Raw genomic sequence first — 23292 nt, 5'->3', positions numbered from 1 at the left:
ATCGTTCCTCCGCCTCACTCGCTGGTCCTGTTGTGGCCGGGGTGGGCTCTCGCGCCGTGACTCCTTTCGGTCACTCGGACCAGGGTGGGCTCCTGGCCCCGTGATTCTTCATTTACCGGGCACCGGACACACGTGCGATTCTCCCAGCACCCTGGTCGCCAGTTGTCGTGTCGGCCCACTGGAATCACGACATGAATCAATGGCTGTAATCAAGTATGTTTATTTACAGTCGTGCAGCATGCTTCCCCATGTCCTGCCTCGTCCCCAGTTCCTGTTGGTGTGTCTGTGTGTGTGTGCTGACCGGAACTGGTGTCCGGTTTCCTGCCACCTTCCACCAGTCATTGTCCAGGGTGCTAGTGCCCGTATCCAGGTCACAACAGTCACTTGGTCATGGTGCGGATGTCTGTGTGCCCTTGTGCACATCTTTATCCATGTGCCATTGTGTGCATATCTCTTTACCCGTCTATCGTTGTGTGATGTGTGTCCATCCATATGTTTCTGTGTCATTGTGTGAATCTTTGTGTGAGTGTGTGTTTGTATTTGTGTGTCTGTTATTTTGTGTGTGTGTCCTGTCTCTTCGTCTCTATCTATGTGTCAGACAAGTAAACTGCAACGCAGGATGAAGAAGGGACGAGAGTGTAAAATTAAAGCCGTCAAAACTCTAAACCTCTTCTTACCTTTTAAATTAATCCTCCTTGCATGACTTTTATAGCAATTACGACTGCATGTGTTGCTAAAGGTGTATGTATTCTTTGTCTTATATGTTGGGTGTTGTGATGCACGAGCGCTATAACTCCTTTTTGCTGACGCGCTCGATCTCTCGTATGTATCTTGTTCTTTGTGACACCAATACCTGTACATTTGATGGGTAGTGTTTAAGGATTGGAGACAGCGTAACGTGTGACTGTCAGTTCAAGGTAAGGAGACGGCCGTGGGCCCTTTTCTTTCTTTCGCTGATGGGAGCTGCTGCGTGGGGCCCACTTGTACTGTCAATACCTGTGCAATTGAAGGGACGTCTGGCATGAAAAGGGAGCTGGAAGGAGACACCAAGCCGTGTCGAGATTGAAGACATCACATTCTCTGTAGAAATGCAGGTGCTGTCTCTGCCAGCGCCCCCGGGAGCTCGTGTTTCAGCCTGCATACCTGCATGTGTGATGAAGGTGTAGAATTATGCTGCAGATGTGGTGTTTTTGCACAGTTTAGGTGAATCCCTCAGCATGTCTGCTGAAATGATGAGAACAGCCCTAGCCAGGTGTGGTCATGAAGGGTGCTCCAATCTGAGGTCTTCGATTAGAGCTGCTGCAGCTGTCTAGACCCAGCCCTCTTCTCCCTGGTCTGCTGCTTTGTTTGTGTGTCAGTGCACGCTCACCTTTACTATGCAGTTTAGATCAGGGCCTTGATGGTTGAAACCATCCCATACTGTTTCATTTAAATGCTGAGTTTCCTTTCCAGATTCGCAATTGAACCTTCAGTGTTATCATGTTATGTTATGTTATGTAAAGAAGTAATCGTGATACACATCACTGTCATCCTCACCGCTTGAGGGCTTGGGCCCTTACCCATGGGGACATGTGTGTGCTGGAGATTTGTTGTGACATCGGCGTTTCTTTATTGGCTATAATGTGGCGTGTGCCTCTTCAAAGAACGTTGGAAGATTTCAGCTTTCAAAAGTCTCTTGAACTTGAAGTGGCTTTTTTAGTAATTGCTTCTGTCAGTTTATTCCAAAGTCCATGATCCCTGTTTTACACGGTGCATTACCCTGCTCTGATTTACAGTGGCTGACATATGGTTTATATGGCTAATTATGCAACACCTGCAATACATTTTTGTTAAACATACATAAGCAGATTTGTGTACCAAAGCAGCACATTTTGTTATAGTATTGCTTCATTATTTTGTAATTTTTACACTTTAGCACTTGTGCTTTTGTAGCATTTGAACAGCAATGTGTTTCCCCTTATGCTTTTGTGGCTGCTCAAAGACGTGCTTCTCCTTTATATTTAAATACTTACATCGGAAAAGGGCAAGATAGTTAGTGTGCACATTTAAAAGTTTTACCCACCTCCTCCCTTACCGTCTATGCCTGCACCGCCCACAAATTACTCCCTCCCCGTCACTACTTTTAACCACCCTTTGGCCTTTGATGCGCGCAATTCATTGTCATCGGTGTTTCTAACTGGCCTCCCCCCAAGATCGTATCAGAGTCTCTGTGCAGACATGTTCACAGAGTCGAAGCGCTTTGATGTTTTATAGCCTCACTCAGCCTGCATCTCGAGACCCAAATGTGGGCACCTGAATGGGCATGTTGAAGATCCTAACAGTGCATATTTCCATGAGAATGCGTGGCACTACATAGCCACCCTAAATGCGAATTCACAGTGCTGGCACAACTGATTAATAACAATGTGTGCTAATATGCTCATTCAATGCAAAGGGCTAACGTGTTATGTATACGTTTTATACAGCGCCACCCCTTTGCAGCCCAGCGCCTCGACATACTCCCAAATTTACATTATGGTTTAAGGAGAAATCTGGATACATGTCGACGCTCCCAGTTACTGTCCTCAGTAGTGATCCATGACAGAAAGTTCTCAAAACACGCAATCCTAAAAAAAAAGAAAAAAATCCCTGCATCCCAGTTTTCAAAAAGTGCACCTTGCACAGACCTTTCTTGGGAAACTCTTCAGGAACATGCCTGTTTCCTGTCCTACAATTATCTTATGAAAACACACTGGTTCTGGCATTCCTTGCTGCAGCTGCATAAGACCCATTCTGTCTGCACAGGATTGTCTGTCAATGAGATCTATAAAGCTTGTCTTACATGTGCTTACGTGTGTAGCACTGCTCCAGAAGTACCCAGCTTCCCGTGCCTGATGCTCTACGTGCGCCTTTGCCTCAAGTGCAACCATCCTCCACATGTGCCAATAGTGATGGCAAATTTTTTGTAATTCTTTTTTTTTTATATCAACAACAGGAGTACGAACCCGTCAACCGTGTTGGGATTGGGGTGTAATATAGTAAAGACAAATGGTATCCCAGCTGGTATAATTTGAAGGCGATTAGTGTGGATATGAATACAACATTATCTAGAAGGAAGCAAGGAGACTCTATATGATTATGGCATGTGCTCAAGACATCATTTATATAAGCATTTTGGGACAAAAGCATAAAGCGAGTATTTCACAGTTAATACAGCACTGCAATACATAAATATTAAGATTGTGAACAACCCAAATTGCACTTGGTGCTCAAGGTGTGTGAGTGAAAACCAAGGTAGCGACGCATGTGACAATGTGAACAGCGTGGGCGGCGCAAGGTGACTGGTGCAAAAATATATACAGTGAATTTTTGGTACAAAGAGGTTCCAGGTGATTCCAGGAGTATGTATCTAGTTTGGTTCATTGTGGTGTTCGTGAACCACTTCGTATATCGCCCCTATGATCGCGCTGGATGGTCAACGGGGTTTCCATCCATACAATTCAGGATCTTCATCAGGACTGGGTCGATGGCAGTGCTGTACAGGGGGTAAAGGAAAAGGGTAAGCCAGGGAGGTGAGGGAGCGGTCAAGGCAATGGGGTGCACCGTGGGACGGGGTGCAAATTAAGTGGCAGGCTCCCTGGTGGAGGGTGTGTTGGCCAGTAGCAGGCTCGAGGCAGGCAGGGTCGGGGTGTTAGCGGCGGCTACAAGCGAAGGGGGAGGGTTGATTATTAACTAATTAAAGACCAATTAAAAACAAGAGAACTGGGAGGTGGGCGAGGGTCTGGAGACGCTGGGTGGTCACTGCGTGGAGAGCTAGCATGACGAGGGAATGAAGGCCTGGAAATTGGCGAAGAGGAATAAAGTAGCACCGCAAGAAGTGGATATCTGGGCAGCGCAGAGAAGATGGCCCGGGGGGCGTAGCTCATGGGGTGCCAGGTGGGGGAGGTCGAGGGAAGGCGCCAATGGAGGGTGGTAAATGGAAAGGTATGGTTGCCTGAACGGGTCGTTGCGGTAAGGGGCATCAACCAGTTAGTACTCTAGACTCAAGGACAGGGGGAGAGACCACCCGGTGGTTCAAACGGGGTGGAATAGGAACTAACGCAGAAGAATGGGGTGTTACCGCAAAGGCGGATGCCGGGTGTCTGGGCCGCGCAGCGCGGGTGTGCTGGTGGTAAAAGAACTGAGGGGCGCGGGTAGAGGCGTGAACGGAGGAAGGGGTGAATAGGGGAGGTCGGGGGAGGGAACCAATAGGAAAATTACCATAGCCGGGGGTTGGTTACCGGAGTGAATCGTTGTAGTGATGGGTGTCAAGCCGATGGCGCTGGAGACACAGGGTCTGGGGGGAGAGAACAGGGGTTCAATGCTGGGTGGGTAAGCGAGGGTGGGCGACCTGTGTGGAAGGTCGGCATTAGGACTTACCAAAGGCGTCTACGTGGGATCCGCAGATGGGGGGGAGCAGACTCCAAGAACGAGATGGGCATCTTGGGAAAAAGGAAGGGGGAAGGAGAAAGTTACGGGTAAGGTGAGGATGCAGGGCGGAAGCGGGGGCAGATCCCCGGTGGGGACAGAGGAGGACTGAACTTACCAAGGGTTGCCGAATATTCGCGCTGTACTAGGGGGTCCAGGAAAAGGAATGGATTCCTAAAAACCGATCCGGCAATGATCGGTGGGAAAAGAGACTGGATCTGTGGGGGCAAATGTAGCTTGTGGTTACTGAACAAGGAGGTGGCATAATTAACGGGCTGCTAGGTGCCGGGGGGGGGAAGGGAGCGGGGGACATACCTCTGTCGGTTCGGCGGCTTGACTGAAGTTCGAGCACGGCTTGCGTAACCAAGGAGACGCGTGGTGTGACTGGGAGCCTAGTAAGGATTGGGTGAGGGGCGTGGATAGTGGGCGGGTGGCGCCACTCGATGGATCAAAGTCCGCTATAGGCTAGTGTGGTAGAATGGGCGGGGAGGGTAGGTGGCGCCAGTCTGGGTGTGCGGCGGCCGCTCCCTGTCAGAACAGGGAAATTGTTTGTGTACAAAGGTAATAGCGGCATGAGATTGTGGTCCACCGCAGAGGATAAGAGAGGCCTCATGGTGATAATTGTGACAAGAAACAAAGGGCATTAAAAGTATTGAAGCTTCAGACTCATCACGAAGGGGTGGCATGATACATAAAGACAGCGGTGACTAATCAAGTGGAGTAACAAGCGCAATTAGTAACAATGCGCGAGGCAAATTACACATTAAAATTAGTTAGTGTAACATGTGACATGTAGAGCATTTAAAGTCTAGGTGGCAAACGACTCATTTCGAAAGTAAATGATGAGTCTGACTCATGAACTTTTGGGCACAGTGACTAGTCAAGGGGATTGAGAAGCACGAAACATCAATGTGTGGGGGCGAGAAACACATTGGTGGTCAATGTACATAACAGGTTTAAGGCATGCATACGTCCAGATGTCAATTGACAGTATAAGACAATATATCAGATAGACGATGGTACATTCATTGTAAGTTATGTAGTAATGTCAAGGACCAATAATCGGGTGTACAACGACATGTTAGTCCACAACGGATAGTAATAGGGTTAAGGGAATGCGAGAGGAAAGTACAGTTAGAACTAAATATAGAAACAGGAGTAGGGCAGACTAGGGTCAGATGGCGATCGTACTGTCCCACTCATCAATTGTGTTAAGTCCATTGTTGACAGTATCACAGAAAGTCATCCATTTACACTCACATTTATTTAGGAAAGTTTTGATGTCACCGCCCCTGGGGGGGAGTTTGACTTGTTCAATAACCTGCCACATGATGTCTGTGTCAAGGTAGTTTTTTTCCAGGAAATGTGAGAGCGAGGGTGCCGTTAGAAGTTTGCAATTGATCCGGCTCTTGTGTTGGATGATTCTGTTTTTGATGGTTTGTGTAGTCTGTCCTATGCAGAGCAAGGCACAGGGGCACTGAATGGCGTAAATCACATTAGTTGACCTGCAGTTAGTGAGGTTCTTTAGGGTGTAGGTTTGGTCTTTGTGGGCAAACACTTTTGTGTTGGTAGTGAGATCGCATACCGAACAGTTTTGGCATTTGAAGTGACCAACTACTGGTGGGAGCCCCCAAGCAGCAGTGATGGTATGTTTGTCCGTGGTTTTCTGGGGCCAGGTGATCGCATGTACCAGGTGTGAAGCTAAGTTGTCTCCACGTTGGTAGGAGAACAGTGTTACTAATCGCGCTTGTTACCCCACTTGATTAGTCACCGCTGTCTTTATGTATCATGCCACCCCTTCGTGATGAGTCTAAAGCTTCAATACTTTTAATGCTCTTTGTTTCTTGTCACAATTATCACCATGAGGCCTCTCTTATCCTCTGCGGTGGACCACAATCTCATGCCGCTATTACCTTTGTACACAAACAATTTCCCTGTTCTGACAGAGAGCGGCCGCCGCACGCCCAGACTGGCGCCGCCTACCCTCCCCACCCATTCTACCACACTAGCCTATAGCTGACTTTGATCCATCGAGTGGCGCCACCCGCCCACTATCCACGCCCCTCACCCAATCCTTACTAGGCTCCCCGTCACACCACGCGTCTCCTTGGTTACGCAAGCCGTGCTCGAACTTCAGTCAAGCCGCCGAACCGACAGAGGTATGTCCCCCGCTCCCTTTTTCCCCCAGCTGGCACCTAGCAGCCCGTTAATTATGCAATCTTAGCTTGTACCCGCCGCTAACACCCCGACCCTGCCTGCCTCGAGCCTGCTACAGGCCAACACACCCTCCACCAGGGAGCCTGCCACTTAATTTGCACCCCGTCCCACGGTGCACCCCATTGCCTTGACCGCTCCCTCGCCTCCCCGGCTTACCCTTTTCCTTTACCCCCTGTACAGCACTGCCATCGACCCAGTCCTGATGAAGATCCTGAATTGTATGGATCGAAACACCGTCGACCATCCTGCGCGATCATAGGCGCGATATACGAAGTGGTTCACGAACACCACATTGAACCAAACTAGATACATACTCCTGGAATCACCTGGAACCTCTTTGTAACAAAAATTCACTGCATATATTTTTGCACCAGTCACCTTGCGCCGCCCACGCTGTTCACATTGTCACATGCGTCGCTACCTTGGTTTTCACTCACACACCTTGAGCACCAAGTGCAATTAGGGTTGTTCTCAATCTTATTATTTATGTATTGCAGTGCTGTAATAACTGTGAAATAATCTCTTTATGCTTTTGTCCCAAAATGCTTATATAAATGATGCCTTGAGCACATGCCATAATCATATAGAGTCTCCTTGCTTCCTTCTGGATAATGTTGTATTCATATCCACACTAATCGCCTTAAAATTATACCAGTTGGGATACAAAATAGTTATGGCTAAACACGTATACGATCCCACAGGGGAGACCTATTGGCTATGCCAATACGTGTTTAATGAGTAGCAAGCAGTGGACTGGTCTAGGTCGCGCTTTCAATCTGTTGGCGAGCTGTTTGCAGGGCATCAGGTCATATAGCTACACAATTTGTGGTTTGAGCCCTTAAAATGCACGTTGTATACACAAGCACTTCTGCACCATGATGCGCGATAACGTTCTCTCGTTTCCAGAGAAAATACATTAAACTATAAGACCTGGCCCTCGTACGCCACTGAATAACGACGATGAGGTGTAAACGTGGATTATGTAGGTTTACGGGATACATGTTACCCGTGCGAAGTAAGTACATTGGGAAAAATGACGGAGACAACACCTACCAGCGGATGGCAGTACGCTACAACGTCAATATATGATTTTCTTTCTTCCTTTTTTTTCAGTTACCTTATGCCCCATCCCCACTGCCATGTGTGTGACTACAGGGGCGTGCCCCCGCACGTCTCCGGTGTAGCCCATAGGCTATAACTACTAGGGTAATTAGGTACTTGGCATTGACATTGTGACAACAACCAGGCGTTTTGCATGGATTTTTATGACCTGTACCATCACTTTACGATAATTAATGCATCAATACAGGCATGAGTTTGAAGTGATATACACTTGGCAAGTCAATATATATGCACATACACACGTGTGGATTCATTCACAACTGTGAAGTGCACCACCATGAAATAGCTTCCAAAATGATATAGTCCATTTGGAAGCTATTTCATGGTGGTGCACTTCACAGTTGTGACGGAATTAACTTTGGTATTTTGGATCACTCTCTGGGAACAGTGTGAGTAGTGGTTGTGCACGATGAACAGTTGGAAATTTCTATATTCTGGACTCAGTGGGGGAATGTTGAGAGAGGTGCGGTTTCTCTACAGGCTGACTGTTTCAATTTTGTTTTACACATGTCTAGATATATGTTGTGTTCTTCATATAAACCTCAGTTTGTCTACTCGTCAGAGGGGATGTGAAAAACTTGTTGATGATAGATGTGAAGCAAGTCATAACAAATATTTGAAGGAAGTATGTTTTTTGTTATCTCCTTTCTTTTACAGAAACCCAAAAAGAGGAATGCTTTGAAAGAACAAGGGCACTCTTGTCCTATATGCATGCTATATATGTTGCATGTTGTTTGTCTTGTCTTGATAAATAGGTTGGATTTGACACGAAAAATACGACTACTTTTGTGGGACATAATATTTTGTTTAGAGTCCTGATGAAAGCTCTGGAATCATTGGCCTAAGTATATATGGGGCTGAAACATGTTGTCTAGTGTATATATAGTGTGCAGAGTATCTGCTGCAGCGGCTCCAAGTGGTGCAGAACGCTGCCGCGAGAGCTATTTTTGGTCTAAATAGACGGGCCAGTGCAGCGGGTCTGTTGAAGACCTTGCACTGGCTTCCAATCCGGAAACGGATTGCCTTTAATGCTTTGACTCTGGCCTATAAGGCCCTCCATGCGGTGGGAGCAAAGTATCTCCAAAAGAGACGGGCCTTTTATCATCCGACTCGCGCTCTGAGGTCGGAATCCCTGCTCCTGGCGGTTGTCCCGCGAGTGAAGAGAGCTCGCTTGGGAGGACGCTCTTTTGGACTACTGGCGCCACAGTTGTGGAACTCTCTGCCGCTCACCTTGCGGGGAGCCACCAGCCTACTTGCCTTTAGAAAAGGCCTTAAAACTTGGCTGTTTACCCAGTAGCCCACTTCTTGTACGCCCGCTCGGTCTTCTGTCCTTTCTTCTTTTTAACAGTGTTATGTTACTATGATGCAGCCTTCCTTATTAAAAGCGCCGGGACACTCTTTTTGAGTAGCCGTGCGCTATACAAAAGATAAAACAACATAACATAACATAACATAGGACCATTATCTCCATAGACACGCTCTACATGATTTTTAACTATACCAAGAAAACCGCTTTTAAAAGGGATACCTTCGGCGTTGCAAGGTATTTATTTTGTAGGTCCCTGGCAGGAGACATCCTCCGAAGTGCTCCCTGGAACATGGTCGGGCCCATCTTGGTTGTTAGGGCACAGGATGATGAAGTATGACACCAATAGGGTGTGCGAGGATCTACCTAACAACAAAAGGGATGTCCTGATTATGGTCTACCAATTTAATTCACGTTCAGTAAGCAGGCATACAGCTTTCTTTCAGGGTGAATGGTATAGCCCTTTATGTTGGAATGTCAGCTGTAGTTTCACACAAAAATAGGGCCATGTAATTTGTTATACATACAAATAACAACTTTGGAAATACAAAATAATATTTCAGAGTGCATGGTCGATCGTAGACAGTGATCCCTAGGTGAACCATTACAACTACAATGAGACTGACATAAAATTGAATTGAATTAGTGGAACCCAAGCCCTTAGGTGGCAATTGTTGACAAAACATCTCTAAACAAGCATTTGCAATGCAATAGGTCTCGCATAAGGAAAGTTTGAGCTATTGGTATTGTAAATGACAATTTTCTTTATTTATGTTGGTTTTGAAAATAGCTAAATTAATAGCTTTGTCATTTACAATGCCAATAGTTATAACTTTTGCAAATGTGACACCTATAGCATTTGTAATGCAATATGTGTTATATATATATGTGACTTACATGTATTGATATTACAAATAACAATGGCTTTTACTTTTTTAAAATAATTAATACTTAAATAAAAGTTATTGTAATTTATAATGGCAATAGCTTAAACGTTTGTAAATAACTTTTGTGAAGATTATGTTCAGTGTATTTTATTGTGACGAAAATCCAAGAACAGAAGTGAAATATTAACATCTTTTTGTGACATTTGTAATAAAGCTTGAAACATTGAGAGAACATATTTGAACCAGTTGTTGTTGAATGGTTGCACAGATTGATGCTGTGGTGGCGCTGAGTGATGTTGTGGTGGCGAACGAGTGATGCTGTGGTGTTCAGTGATGCTGTGGTAGCGCATAGGGATGTTGTGGTGTCCCTGAGTGATGCTGTGGTGGTGCTGAGTGACGCTGTATGTTATGCTATGTTTTGTTTTGCTATCCTATGTTTTGGTTTCTTATGCTATGCTATGTTTTGCTATCCTATGCTTTGATTTGTTATGCTATGCTATGCTGTGTTTTGTTATGCTATGCTATGTTTTGTTATGCTTTGTTTTGTTATGCTATGTTATGTTTTGTGATGCTATGCTATGTTTTGTTGTGTTTTGTTATGCTATGTTTTGTTATGTTTTGTTGTGCTATGCTATGTTTTGTTATGCTATGCTTTGTTATGCTGTTTTGTTATGCTATGCTAAGCTTAGTTTTGCTATGCTATGCTATGTTGTGTTTTGTTATGCTATGCTATGTTTTGCTATGATATGTTTTGTTATACTATGCTTTGCTATGCTATGTTTTGTAATGCTATACTATCTTTTGTTGTGTTTTGTTATGCTATGCTATGTTTTGTTATACTATGCTATGTTTTGTTTTCCTATTCTTTGTTATGTTATGCTTTGTTTTGTTATGCTATGCTATATTTTGTTGTGTTTTGCTATGCTATGTTTTATTTTGCTATGCTATGTTTTGTTATGCTATGCTATGTTTTGCTATCCTATGCTTTGTTTAGTTATGATATGCTGTGTTTTGTTATGCTATGCTATGCTGTGTTTTGGTATGCTATGTTTTGCTATGCTATGTTATGCTATGCTATGTTTTGTTATGCTATGTTTTGTTGTGTTTTATTATGCTATGCTTTGTTTTGCTATGCTATGCTATGTTTTGTTATGCTATGCTATGCTTTCTTATTCTATGTTTTGTTATGCTTTGCGTTGTTATGCTATGTTTTGTGATGCTATGCTTTGTTGTGCTATGCTTTTTTTGTGCTTTGTTATGCTATACTATGTTTTGTTATGCTATGCTATGTTTTGTTGTGCTATGCTATGTTTTGTTTTGCTATCCTGGTGTGTGTGTGGATGTGTGTGTGTGGGGGGGGGTGAGGGGGCAGTGTGTGAGGGGGCAGTGTGTGAGTGGGCAGTGTGTGAGTGGGGTTGTGTGTGTGTGGGGTTGTGTGTCTGTGTGCGGGTTGTGTGTGTGGGGTTGTGTGTGTGGGGGGGGTTGTGTGTGTGAGGTTTTGTGTTCGTGAGGTTGTGGGAGGGGGCAGTATGTGAGTGTGCAGTGTGTAAGTGGTTGTGTGTGTGGGGTTTTGTGTGGGGTTGTGTGGTTGTGTGGGGGGGTTTGGGTGTGTGTGGGGGGTTGTGTGTGTGGTTGTGTGTGTGCTTGTGGTGTTTGTGTGTGGTTGTGTGTGGGGGTTGTCTGTGTGGGGTTGTATGTGTGTGGGGTTGTATGTGTGTGGTGAAGGAGAGAGAAGTGCACTGTCAGACACGTAAGCCTTCACCTGCTTCTCTCAGGAAGAGTCAGGATGTGGGGATGACAATATATGCTTCCTTATTGATACAAGCAAGTTTAAGTCTGCAGTAATTTCGGTCTGGTCTTCTGAGGCTCTTCCCGGGCTGCTAATATGCTACAAAACAGCATCCTGGTCAGCTGGTTGGTTGGCCTGAGAAGCTTATCAACTGAAACTACCTAGTGTACGGAAAGCTAAAATAATCTCTTCTCACAGAGTTTCAAAAGCTGAAGGAAATGGAACCAACTGTGAGCCAGACTGTTCTCAAAAATTCTTCAGCGCCTGGAAGCCTGGGTTAAAGAGCAAATACGGTAGACACAGGAGCGCTGCCCTTTAAAGCAGAGCCCCTTCGCATGCAGAGCCCCTACAGTGCCGCAGCTACAGCTACAAGCGCTTAGTAAATATGCCAAAAATATCATAAAATAAACAGTTAAAAAAACAGTAAAAAGTAATATTTCGACATGACACGGAAATGTAGAAAGACTCCTTGTAAAATAAAATACATACAACGCACACTTCAGAAATAAATAAATTAGTTTACCCATCCAACTTGATTTAGTTCCACCCTGTTGAAGAGAGTCGATCTCGTTAGTGCGCTATGGATCGTGACATAAAGCAAGTGGTCTGGAATCAAAGTTCACACAGAACATAAAGGGGCGGGCTAGGAACATGATTACTGTTGATTATGATGTTGAAGACTACCATTGCGCCCGTCTTGGTTTGAGCAATGAAAGGTAAGAAGGGATGGGGCTCGAGTTCGGCACTTTCGCTCTGGTTACTCTGCGTGTTTCCCTGACACAAAGAAAGAAGCCCATCCTCTGTTTATTGCCACAGCTGTTTCAGACCATGGTGGGGGCAGGCGCAAAGGCAACATGAACCAACGGGTAGCGTTTGAAGCAGAGCTCCGAACACAAGCAGCAGGAAGCGAAGAAAATTAGCCGCGGCAAAAGGAAACAAGCTGGCATGCTGCTGCTTTTTAAAATTAGATTTTCAATAAAGAAATGGTTTGGCAAGCAGCGCTATAAGTAAAAAGTGCGGCCGCCAAAATGCTACATGTCATTGAGCCACACATAACAAAATAAGCATACACAACTCAACATAGTGTAATAAAACACGGCGCCCGTCTACATAAAAAGTACGTGTGTGGCAGCCCGTGGTATATATATATAGAACAAGGCTACTGTAAACAAGCACGGTAGGCTTTCACTTTCGTCCAGAAAAAAAACCAAGAAAGGTGCAGAGAACGCGAACAAAACACGGCTTCCCCACGAAATGGATGCAAAAAAACAAACAAGCTCTCGGCATTGCTGTGGCGGGGAAGCGGGGGTGCATTCCTTTGAAGTCTGATGGGGGGGCTTGGGAGCGGATTCCTTTGAAGTCTGATGCCAAGGCTCAGACAAATGGTGGTGTGTGAGCGGCTTCCTTTGAAGTCTGATGCAGAGGCATGGTGTGGGATGTGGCTGGCAATGATGTGCATGTGCCTCACACGCCTGCCTCACATGAACTGTACGCGATCCGCAGCTTGGTAGACTTTTTGAACAGCTTACTATAATCTCGCCTATTCAATCCCTAAAGGGATAGAATAGGCGAGGCCTAAAAAATATCTGTGGATACCGACACTTGACAGAGGACAAAAAATGAATAGAATCATCTTTATCCATTAGAATGACTTTTTAATATGACAACATTCAATTTACACATTCAAATACTCAAGAAACCTAATAACATCTAGGTATGGCTCTAGTTATTGTGTAAAAAAATTGCCGTAATGAATTGATGCTTTACCTATGGCCCTGTGTATCTTTTATCTACACTAAGACAGTACTTAAGTCTTTTTTTTCAAGTTTACTAATGATAATTTGGCAACAGGCGACTTCTAAATTCTCTAATTTTATTATAGTTATTTTGTTAATATTACTGTATACTTAGGTTTGTTATCTAGCCTACAGTCGTATGGGGATATTTGAAGGTAAGGAAATCTGCCATTAGAGAGTTAGAGTATCCACTAGAAAGAGCGTTTCCGAAGGTAAGTAACTTGTTGGATTGGTTGGATATGAGATTTAAATTCTTTTTGGCTATCTTGAAACTCTTGAGTTTCCTGTGACTCAGGAGTTTCATGCTGTGGAAAATAATGTTTAATGCATGGGTGCTTACTGGTAAAGGAGTAATAAGTATGTCTCGGCAGATTTATTCAGTCGGGTTGACCTTTGTTATACAGGGCTTAGAGACCTTTTGGGGTTTCATTCTCTGTGGAATAAGAGGGAACACTCTGTTCCACTTTTTCCCAGAATAAGTCAAATGTTTCTTCAGCTGGTAGTGCAAGTCATACTGTTAAGTGTCACAGGGTTGCACAACAACATCAATAGCATCTGTATGAGAAACCCCATGATTCTCACTTGACCTCATCATGCAGACTCAGGGGTTATAAACGACCGAGAAAATAAAGCTTGTGTCAAAGTGTAGACCTTGTGGAAACATCTGGGAGTATGGCAAATGAGCATAGCACCCCTCAGACGAGATTCTTCTCATTGATGAAAACTGCTCTGGGAGCGGGGATTGCACATGGTACAAACTGCACCTAGCTTGTCCTGCCACCTACCCACTCCAGCCCTTCAGATGCATTTGCTATTCTCCAATATCTCATAAAACAAGGAATGGCAGCTGTGCTAGCAACATCTGTTAACACATTCATTATGGTTAACGTAGCGTCATGGGTGCTAGCAAAAAAGCCTTCTCATAGGTCATCATGTGCCTCCCTAGGCCCTGCTCAGACGCGGCTGTTCTCGCCCACAAGGAGGCGCGAAAAAACGTGCTGGCAATTACTGTAATTTCCCACCAATGGCAGGGCACTTTTTTTGTTTTCTACTCGTGATTTATCAAGGCAATAGACTTTAGGGATCAAAAATGCAGGGCGGACAAAACATCAAATTTAAATACATGTTACAGTACTTTAGTTGGTGTTTTCACTGTTGATGCAATCCACAAGTTCAACCCTCTGTGGCTAACTGTTCCATTCACCATGCAGTGGTATATAACATTAGTTATAACATTATTATCCAGTTTGCTGGGTAATAATCATTCTGGAACTAACATTGAACAGCAACTAGAGTTTGAGACTGTGTTAAATGGTTAAATGGTGTAGAAGTAAATCTAATACTTATGTAAAGATGAGGAAACATGATTTGTAGCCTAACTAGACATTGTTGTTTGTCTTTTAGCAGATACTTGGCGTCTTTCCTTCTCGAACATTGAAAAGGACATTTTAATGAAGCACGGCAATAAAAAAACATGCTGCGAAAAAGATGGTCAGAAATGCTGCAGGTCAGTGGCTTTTAAACTGGACAAACTGATATGACAAACTATTAAATACATTGGGGACAAATGGGAAAGTATTCCTGTAAAATGTTTTTATAATTTGCACACTTTGTTTTCAGTACATGTAAAATATGAAGGTTTCCAGGACTTTCTGGTTGGATAATAGTTTTAGCTTTTTTCCTTTTAGATGGAAAATGCATAATCTCCCTCACTCATGTGGTGGGAGGATTAGTTTCTCTTAAAGGTGCAGCAGTGAATATTTTGAAAGAAAAACAAGTTACTTACCTTCTGTAATGCTCTCCCATAGGCACCACCCACGGGAGCGGATGTCACTTTACAAAGTAATTTGATAATTTAGTAGTTAAACAGTATACTGATCCTAAAATAAAATTGTTTGATCTAGTCCACTCCACAAAACTGGGAAGAGGAAGGCTGGTGAGGAATCTACTGTTAGAGTATCCACCAGAAAGAGCATTACTGAAGGTAAGTAACTTGTTCTTTTGATGGATGCTTCTACTTGGAGATTTCACGTTTTTTGAGTAGATGCCAATACAGTACATTACTTACACCAGGAAATCCTGCAGGATCGTGTGGGTGAAATGTTCCCCAGTGTAGACTTGAATGTCGAGACATTAGTGTCTGGTGAAGGTGTGTACATGTTTTGCTTCAACTATCAGATAATACTGCTCCCACACGGTGGTTCAACACTGGGCGAGGCAAAATACATTTAACACCAAACAAACAACACCTTTAGAAAAGGGTTTTATTTTTAAAAAAATGCAAAGACTTACTTTTTTAGAAAAAGTCTTGGGGTTTATTTTACACAGTACTCTCTAACAGAGCAGACGTTACATTGAAGCATTGCTTTAGACCTCACGAGAGGGCAGCCTGTGACATTGTTCTTGTGTACTTTTTTACTGCTGTATTGCATTTAAATCTTTTTACTTTTAAATAAAATTGGTGTCTTGATATACAGCCTGACTTTTCTTGCAGTATTTGCACTTTACTCGGTGGTGTCCGACTATAAGAGCGGACCCGCCATTTCCCCCTCATTTTAGCGCTCTAGTCTTTTAGTCCTCTAGTCCTCCTCTTTATTTAAACGTCACGCTGGCGTGGACGCTCAGCGGACGTTACATTGAAGCATTGCTTTAGACCTCACGAGAGGGCAGCCTGTGACATTGTTCTTGTGTACCTTTTTTTACTGCTGGATTGTATTTTAAATCTTTTTACTTTTAAATGAAATTGGTGTCATGATATACAGCCTGACTTTTCTTGCACTATTTGTACTTTACACAGTGGTGACCGTCTGTAAGAGCGGACCCGCCATTTTTCCCTCATTTTAGTGCTCTAGTCTTATAGTTCTCTATTCCTCCTCCTTATTTAAACGTCACTCTGGCGTGGACACACAGCTGGCGCGCCGGCTGCGCGCCAAAGGCAAGCACGTCTGCGCCCGTCCACACTCGGGCCACGCTCAGCGCCAGCCATGCTTCCTGTGATGCCGGGAAACTGTACTATACAAGCGAGACCCTGCCGGAGATAGGCAAGGCCAGTAGTGATGAGGTAGGACTGCCTATATTTGAGGAAAACGCTAGCCCAAAGTCCGACTTTATTAGAGAGGAGACTCTAGTTTGCGGATTACTAAATGTTAGGTCTCTCCCTAAACACACTATAGAAATCCAACTACTTACTGAAGTACATCATCTTCATGTTCTACTTATGACCGAGACTTGGACCTTTCCTGACTCAGCTCTTGAACCAGGATTGGTGTGTCCTCCTGGCTATAAGATATTTCACAAGCCCAGAGCCATAGTTAGAGGTGGTGGGGTTGGCATTCTGTTTAAAGAAAGGTGGGATTTTGTCCCTAAGGACATTGATGCAGTGGAGGGATTCGAGCTCCTGGGGTTCTCGTTAAAGGACCCCAGATGGCACTTACTGGATGGCATAATTTGCTATAGACCTCCTTGTGCTATCCATATATCTCAATTGCAGGCACTGATCAACGTTATTCAAAATATGGCTTCTACTCATTCGAGATTGCTCATTGCAGGGGACTTTAATCTGTGGCCAAATGGGACCTCAGATACAGGATATAATAATCTCCTTCAATCCTGTGAAAACATAGGTCTCCAAGGGGTGGAAGGGCCTACACATATAGGGGGGCACACACTTGATCTAATTTTTAGTGAGGAAAGGGTCTCTGGACATATGAAGGTGCTCCCAGTAGATTGGACTGACAACCATTTGATTACATTTCTGACATTTATCTCCAGCCGAGGAGCCAGCGTCATCAGGGAAGCCAGGATCTTCTTGAGTAGGGATTGGAAGAAGGTACTGGAAAGGGCAACGTGTTTACCAACGTTTGCTATTAAAGGATATTTTGACGCATCCAGGACAGTGGAGTAGAACTATGCGGTTCTCTGCAATAAAATCACTGCTACAGTTAATCAAATTGCCTCTTAAAAAAATTGCAAAAGAAGGGGTAGATCCTCTGCTAGGTGGTTTAATAAAAAATTGAAATTCCTGAAATTAAAGTTCAAGCAGGCAGACAGAAAATGGAGAAAGCATTACGCAGACGAGGACAAGATTGTATGGAAAACGGCCATATCTATTTACAAAAAAGAAATCTTCTCCACTAAAGCGGATTATTTTGCAGAGACCATCCTGAACTTGCTAAACAAGCCTAAATGCATCTTCAAAATAGTTGATGACATTACCAATCCAAAGTGTTCTCAATATGAGGTCAAACCAACCCAAGATCTCTGCGATAGTTTAGCGATCTTCTTTGAGGAAATAATTAGCACCAATATTACGCATTTGGGATGATGTGCCAGGTGGGAAGAGCACCGTCTTGAATCAGAAGAGGCTGCGGACTGAACTATTCAAATTCCGCCTGGCACATCATCCCAAATGCGTAATAGAAGCTGCAATTTACACCGCATCCTACTAAGGATTGTTTATAAGCGCAAATAATACAAAATTGCATCGCCCTTACTAAAGGAATTAATGAACTTGCAATTGTTGGACCACATGTCCCAGAAGGCACTATACTTGTCAAGCCCCGCTGTGGGTAAGATTTGAAATAAAAGACGCCTGTGATGTAATCAATTCGAGCCAGCGATGCCATTTTGTCAGCAAAAGCCCAGGAAGAAGAGGCGAATGCCTCGAAACGCGTCGGCTAGAAGTGTTGGCAGTGTCAATGCGGTTTTGCATCAAAGTGATTAGGATGGTGTTGTGTGCCTTCCAATGCTCATGGGCACTTTTGGAATACAAATATATATATATATATATATGTATGTATGTATGTATGTATGTATGTATGTATGTATGTATGTATGTATATATATGTATGTATCAAAGCTCCAAGGTTCCCACCAGTTGGAGACGCACCCTGACATCCACTGAAGCAACCTTCAGGAGGTAAAAGCCGGATTGGCGAGCGGATCCAGTTTACAGCATGCCTGTCGATTCACGCCGGACGCGTTTCGTGCTCATTGCACTCTTCAGCGGCGCGACAGTCATTTTGGCATAGAGGCCACACCTCCCACTTAAATATATGTATGTATATAGAAAAACCGATCCACTCCAAAGGAAAGATCAGAGGACACAGCAGGGGAAATTCAGGCAGCCGTTTATTTCACAGAGTGCAGGGCATAATGCATTTCGGCAGTGCTTGCCTTCTTCAGATGCCTTTAGCACGGAGCAACGCTTAGTCCCTTCTTTAAATGCTACACGGCCCTCCCATGGGCGGGAGTCTAGCTGAAGTCACTATCGATAGGAAACAGCTGCAGCCCAAATGTCCCGGACTCCAGTTCCCATAATTCACGGACTCCAGTTCCCATAATTCATCACTACAGTGAGTGTCAATAGCGGCTCCACATAGGCTGAAGTCAGTGCTAACATGCCTGTGTTGAAAGAAAGGTATGTATGTATATATATATATATATATATATATATATATATATATATATATATATATATATATATATATATATATATATATATATATAAATGCAGGTTTTCCCATTTGACTGAGACCACTGGATACAACAAATTAATCCCTTTGTCTTTATTGGCAGCATGCAAGCATGAGACTGACGGCAACTCGCCTCCAAGTTCATAGAGCCAGACGTGTTTCGGGAACCTCACTGTCCCTTCTTCAATGGCATAATGTTCGAACAAAAATGAGAGCTCTGCTTTCGCGCACTTAAATTGTAGACACCTGCCCAGTGGACGCGGCCCAAAGCATGGCCTTCTGGATATCGTAGTGCGCTGCGTTTTGCCGCTGTGGGTGTGCTCCTCATTTTGAAAGTGGAACAAAGTTTATTACCAAGTGGGTGGCTGCGAGTGGACTGTAGTCACCATGCACTGCTTTGTTGCTGTCAATATAGGGAAAGTGGGCACTTCTCCTGCAGAAGCGCCAGCCGTTTTTCCTTCCTTGAACCAAACACCAGTCGGCACTTGGTCGGACCCGCCCATCAGCGCTGGGTCTCCTGTCACGACCGAGAAACAGCCGTATTAAATCCAACAAATGCAGGTGTAGAAATGACACTCTACACGGTGATGAAGAAGAGGTGAATTTAATGAGTGAATATCCTCAGGTGCACCCAGCTGGGCGGCATAACACATAACAACATTCCAAGGCTGCCTCCAGGCTGACAGCTTGGGTTAAACCATCTTGGGGGAAAGGGCAGGGGGGAACGAAAGGCAGGGAAAAACCATCTAAGTTATAACACATCTTTTTCCCTAAGGGAACAAAGGGGAAGGAGAGAAGGAGAAAGGCAAGGGGAACAAAGAGATGAAACAAACTGTGGTCCGCGAGGCAGACCTCTTATTGAAGTACAGAGCCTATGTGAAGGATACAAGGTAAACCTCTAAGACCTTGAGGAGTCACCTCATGCTATACTGCCTGTGCCAGGACGGGATGGTCCTTTTCCTGTAACTTTCCCTGCGGTGCCCCAGCTCCCCCGCTCTGTCGCCTGACTCTGCTCTATCCTCCCTTAACAAATCTCTCTTGGTAGTGACAGGGACCACCCTATCTTGACTCCACACTCTACCATCCTGCATGACTACTACATTGCTCTTGACCTCCCTTATCCTCCCAGGGGGGTAGAACCTGTCCTCACTTTTCCCCATTCTGTCCGGCTTCCTGATGTACACCAACTGTCCTCTACTAAGGTTCTTTTCTTTTGCACCCCACTTCTTGTCGTACCACTCCTTGTACTTGTCTTGCTTGTCTTCAATTCTCCTCTTCACATCTTCCGGATCTACCTCTAGATGACTTCCTCTCCCCATCCATTGTGGGGACAGCTTTGATCCCGCCTTTCTTCCTCTCATAAGTTCGAAAGGTGAATGTCCTGTTGTCGAGTTGGGGGTGGTATGGTAGGCCCACAAAGTTTCCATTACAGCTTCTTCCATATTTTTTCCCGACTTTCCTGCCAACTTGATGCTCTCCTTAAGTAATCGGTTCGCTCTTTCCACTTTGCCGTTAGCCTTGGGGCAGTACAATGGCGTGCGGATATGGGAAATAGAACAGTTTTTTAAAAATTCTGTCATTTCATCCGAAATCAGCTGGACGCCGTTGTCCGTTATTATCGCAGCGGGGATCCCCTCTCTCGAGAACACCTCTTTCAAGAAACCTATTAAAGACTTAGTGTTGATGTTTACTACAATTTTGTGAGTGATCCAGTTGGTATAGTAGTCTATTAATACCAACAGATACAAATCTTGTGATCCTTTTCCATGAATGGGTCCCGTGATATCAAATCCCAGTTTTTTCCACGGAGCCGAAGGTACTTCCACTGGTATCAACGAAGAATGCTTGGTTACTTTGGACTTGTCACTGATGCTGCATGCGTAACAGTCTTGTACCTTTTCCTCCATTTCTCGGTCCATCTCCGGGAACCAATAGTCTGCTCTTAATCTAGATTTGCACAAGCTCCTGCCCAGATGACCTTCATGGGCTAAGTTGATGACTTGCTGCCTCACTCCCTCAGGCGGGACTGGTTTTCCCGACTTCATGATCCAGTTCACCTCAACAGAGAGATCCTCTCTTACATTCCAGAACTGTTGGATATATCTTTCCAACTCTTTGCACTTCTTTGGCTACCCTTTGACTATGTACTCATTCACCTTTCTCAAAGTCTCATCTTTTTCCATATGCTTTTCCCAATCTTCCTTCATCACAGCTGCTACACTTATCTCCAAGATGGAGTCATCGACCTTTTCCTCTTCTGTCTCGCTGAGAACCGGGGCTCTTGAGAGGAAGTCTGCTACTCTGTTCTGTTGTCCTGGTATGTACACTGCTCGAAAATGAGATCCCTGCAGGCCCAGGACCCATTTAGCAATGCGCGGGGTCATTTCCTCCATATTCTTCTTGGTAAACAGGGCAACCAACGGCTTGTGGTCCGTGTGCACCTCGAATGGTACTCCCCACACATAGAATTTGAAGTGTTTGATGGCCCAGTATACAGCAAGTGCCTCCTTTTCCACTGTAGAATAGTTTGCTTCTGGGGAAGTAAGAGTTCTCGACGCGAAAGCAATTACCTTTATTTGCTTCTCCTCTCTCTGTGATAGGGTTGCTCCTATACCCCTGTTGCTTGCATCAGTGGTTATTATTATTTCTTTCCCTTGATCAAATTTGCCAATAAAAGGTGCCTGAATTATGGCATTCTTTATGTCTCTGAACGCCTTTTCTTGCTTCTCACACCATTCAAATTTGCTGTCTTTCTTCACCAATTCTCTCATGGCATGTGTTCTGATGGCAAAGTCTTTAATGAACTTCGCCATGTATTCCGCCAGAACCAGAAATGACAACAATTCCTCTTTGTTAGTCGGCGTAGGTGCATCTCTGACTGCATTGACCAAATCGCATTTAGGTTTGATCCCTTCTTCGGAAATGGTATGGCCCAAGTAGTCCACGGAGCTCACTCCCAATTTACATTTGCTCAACCTAGTGGTGAATCCTACTTCCTTCAGCCTCCTTAGCACCCCTTTTAAGTTTTCACTATGTTCCTCCACACTCGAGCCATAGATGAGAATGTCATCCTGGAAGCACATGGTTTTCCTGCATTCCCTGAGGATGTGCTGCATCACCCGTTGGAAGGCTGCTGCCGCCGACGCCAAGCCAAAAGGCATCCGTAGAAATTTGAAATTGCCGAACGGAGTAGTGAACGCTGTCAGCGACTGTGACTCAGGGTGTAGCACAATCTGATAGTAGGCCGAGGACAAATCCAGCACACTAAAATACCTGGCCCCCTGTATGGTGGTCAACATCTCTCCAATTCTTGGGAGGGGGTACCGGTCTATCAGGATGTTTGCATTCAAGTCTCTAAGGTCTACACACAACCTTATGTTCTTTCCTCCATCCTTGGTCGTGATCACGACCGGAGCCAACCAAGAAGAAGTCTCTATTTCCTTGATCACCCCTTGGCTGACCAATTTGTCCAACTCGATTTTCAAAGGCTCTTTCATGCGCAGGGGTATGGATCGTGTTTTGTGTATCACTGGCACTGCCCCCTCCTTGAGTGTAATCCTGTGCATATAGCTCTTTAGCACCCCCAGCTTTTCACTAAACACTTCTTTGAACTCCTGGGTGACATCTTCTGCTACACTGGAGGGTTCTACCAAGAGCACTTGTTCACTGTTGTTGGGATCTAGCTTGATGCCTAGCTCCTTCTGATGTTTCCAACCCAACAGATTAGAACCTCTCCTGGAGACATACACTTTCCCTACCGTGTGCCTATCTTTAAAGGTTATTCTCATTTTAGTCATCCCCTCTAGTGGTATACTCTCCTTGAAATATCCTACTGGGTTTATGTCAGCTTTCTCTAACACTACCCCTTGACCCTCAAACTTCTCCTCAAACTCCCTTTTGTCTATGAGTGTGTATGGAGAGCATGAATCAGCATAGACCTCAATTTTTTTTCCATCCAAGGTAATCTCACATTTTGGATATACATTACATTCCTTTTCTTCCTCATCCCCCACCTGAAAAATATACGTTTTCTCTCTCTCATCCTCAATTACTACATTCTCCACCATATGTATTTTTTGGTTGAAATTTTTACACACCTTAGAAAAATGTCCTCTTTTGTTGCATTTCCTACACAAAGTATCTCTGGCAGGGCACTTCCAGTTGTTTGCTAGGTGATTTGGGCTACCACATTTGTAACAAAACAATCCCTGTGGGTTGTTGCGCTGATTGACCTTAGTTTTCTCTCCTACTTTAC

The 23292-nt window shown here is 44.5% G+C and overlaps 1 protein-coding gene across 1 annotated transcript in view; it reads left to right on the top strand.

The window, feature by feature from the left end:
- Positions 1 to 23292, top strand: part of CGAS (cyclic GMP-AMP synthase) — a 366766-nt gene that overhangs the window by 238470 nt on the left and 105004 nt on the right. Inside the window, 1 exon segment of the mRNA XM_078648056.1 lies at positions 14968 to 15070. Within this exon segment, the coding sequence (XP_078504182.1) occupies positions 14968 to 15070 (103 nt within the window).

The sequence above is a fragment of the Lissotriton helveticus genome, chromosome 6 (assembly GCF_964261635.1).
Source record: "Lissotriton helveticus chromosome 6, aLisHel1.1, whole genome shotgun sequence".
NCBI classification, from domain to species: Eukaryota; Metazoa; Chordata; class Amphibia; order Caudata; family Salamandridae; genus Lissotriton; species Lissotriton helveticus.
Note: the sequence above shows the minus strand (reverse complement) of the source record. Positions and strands in the feature narration are given on the sequence as shown.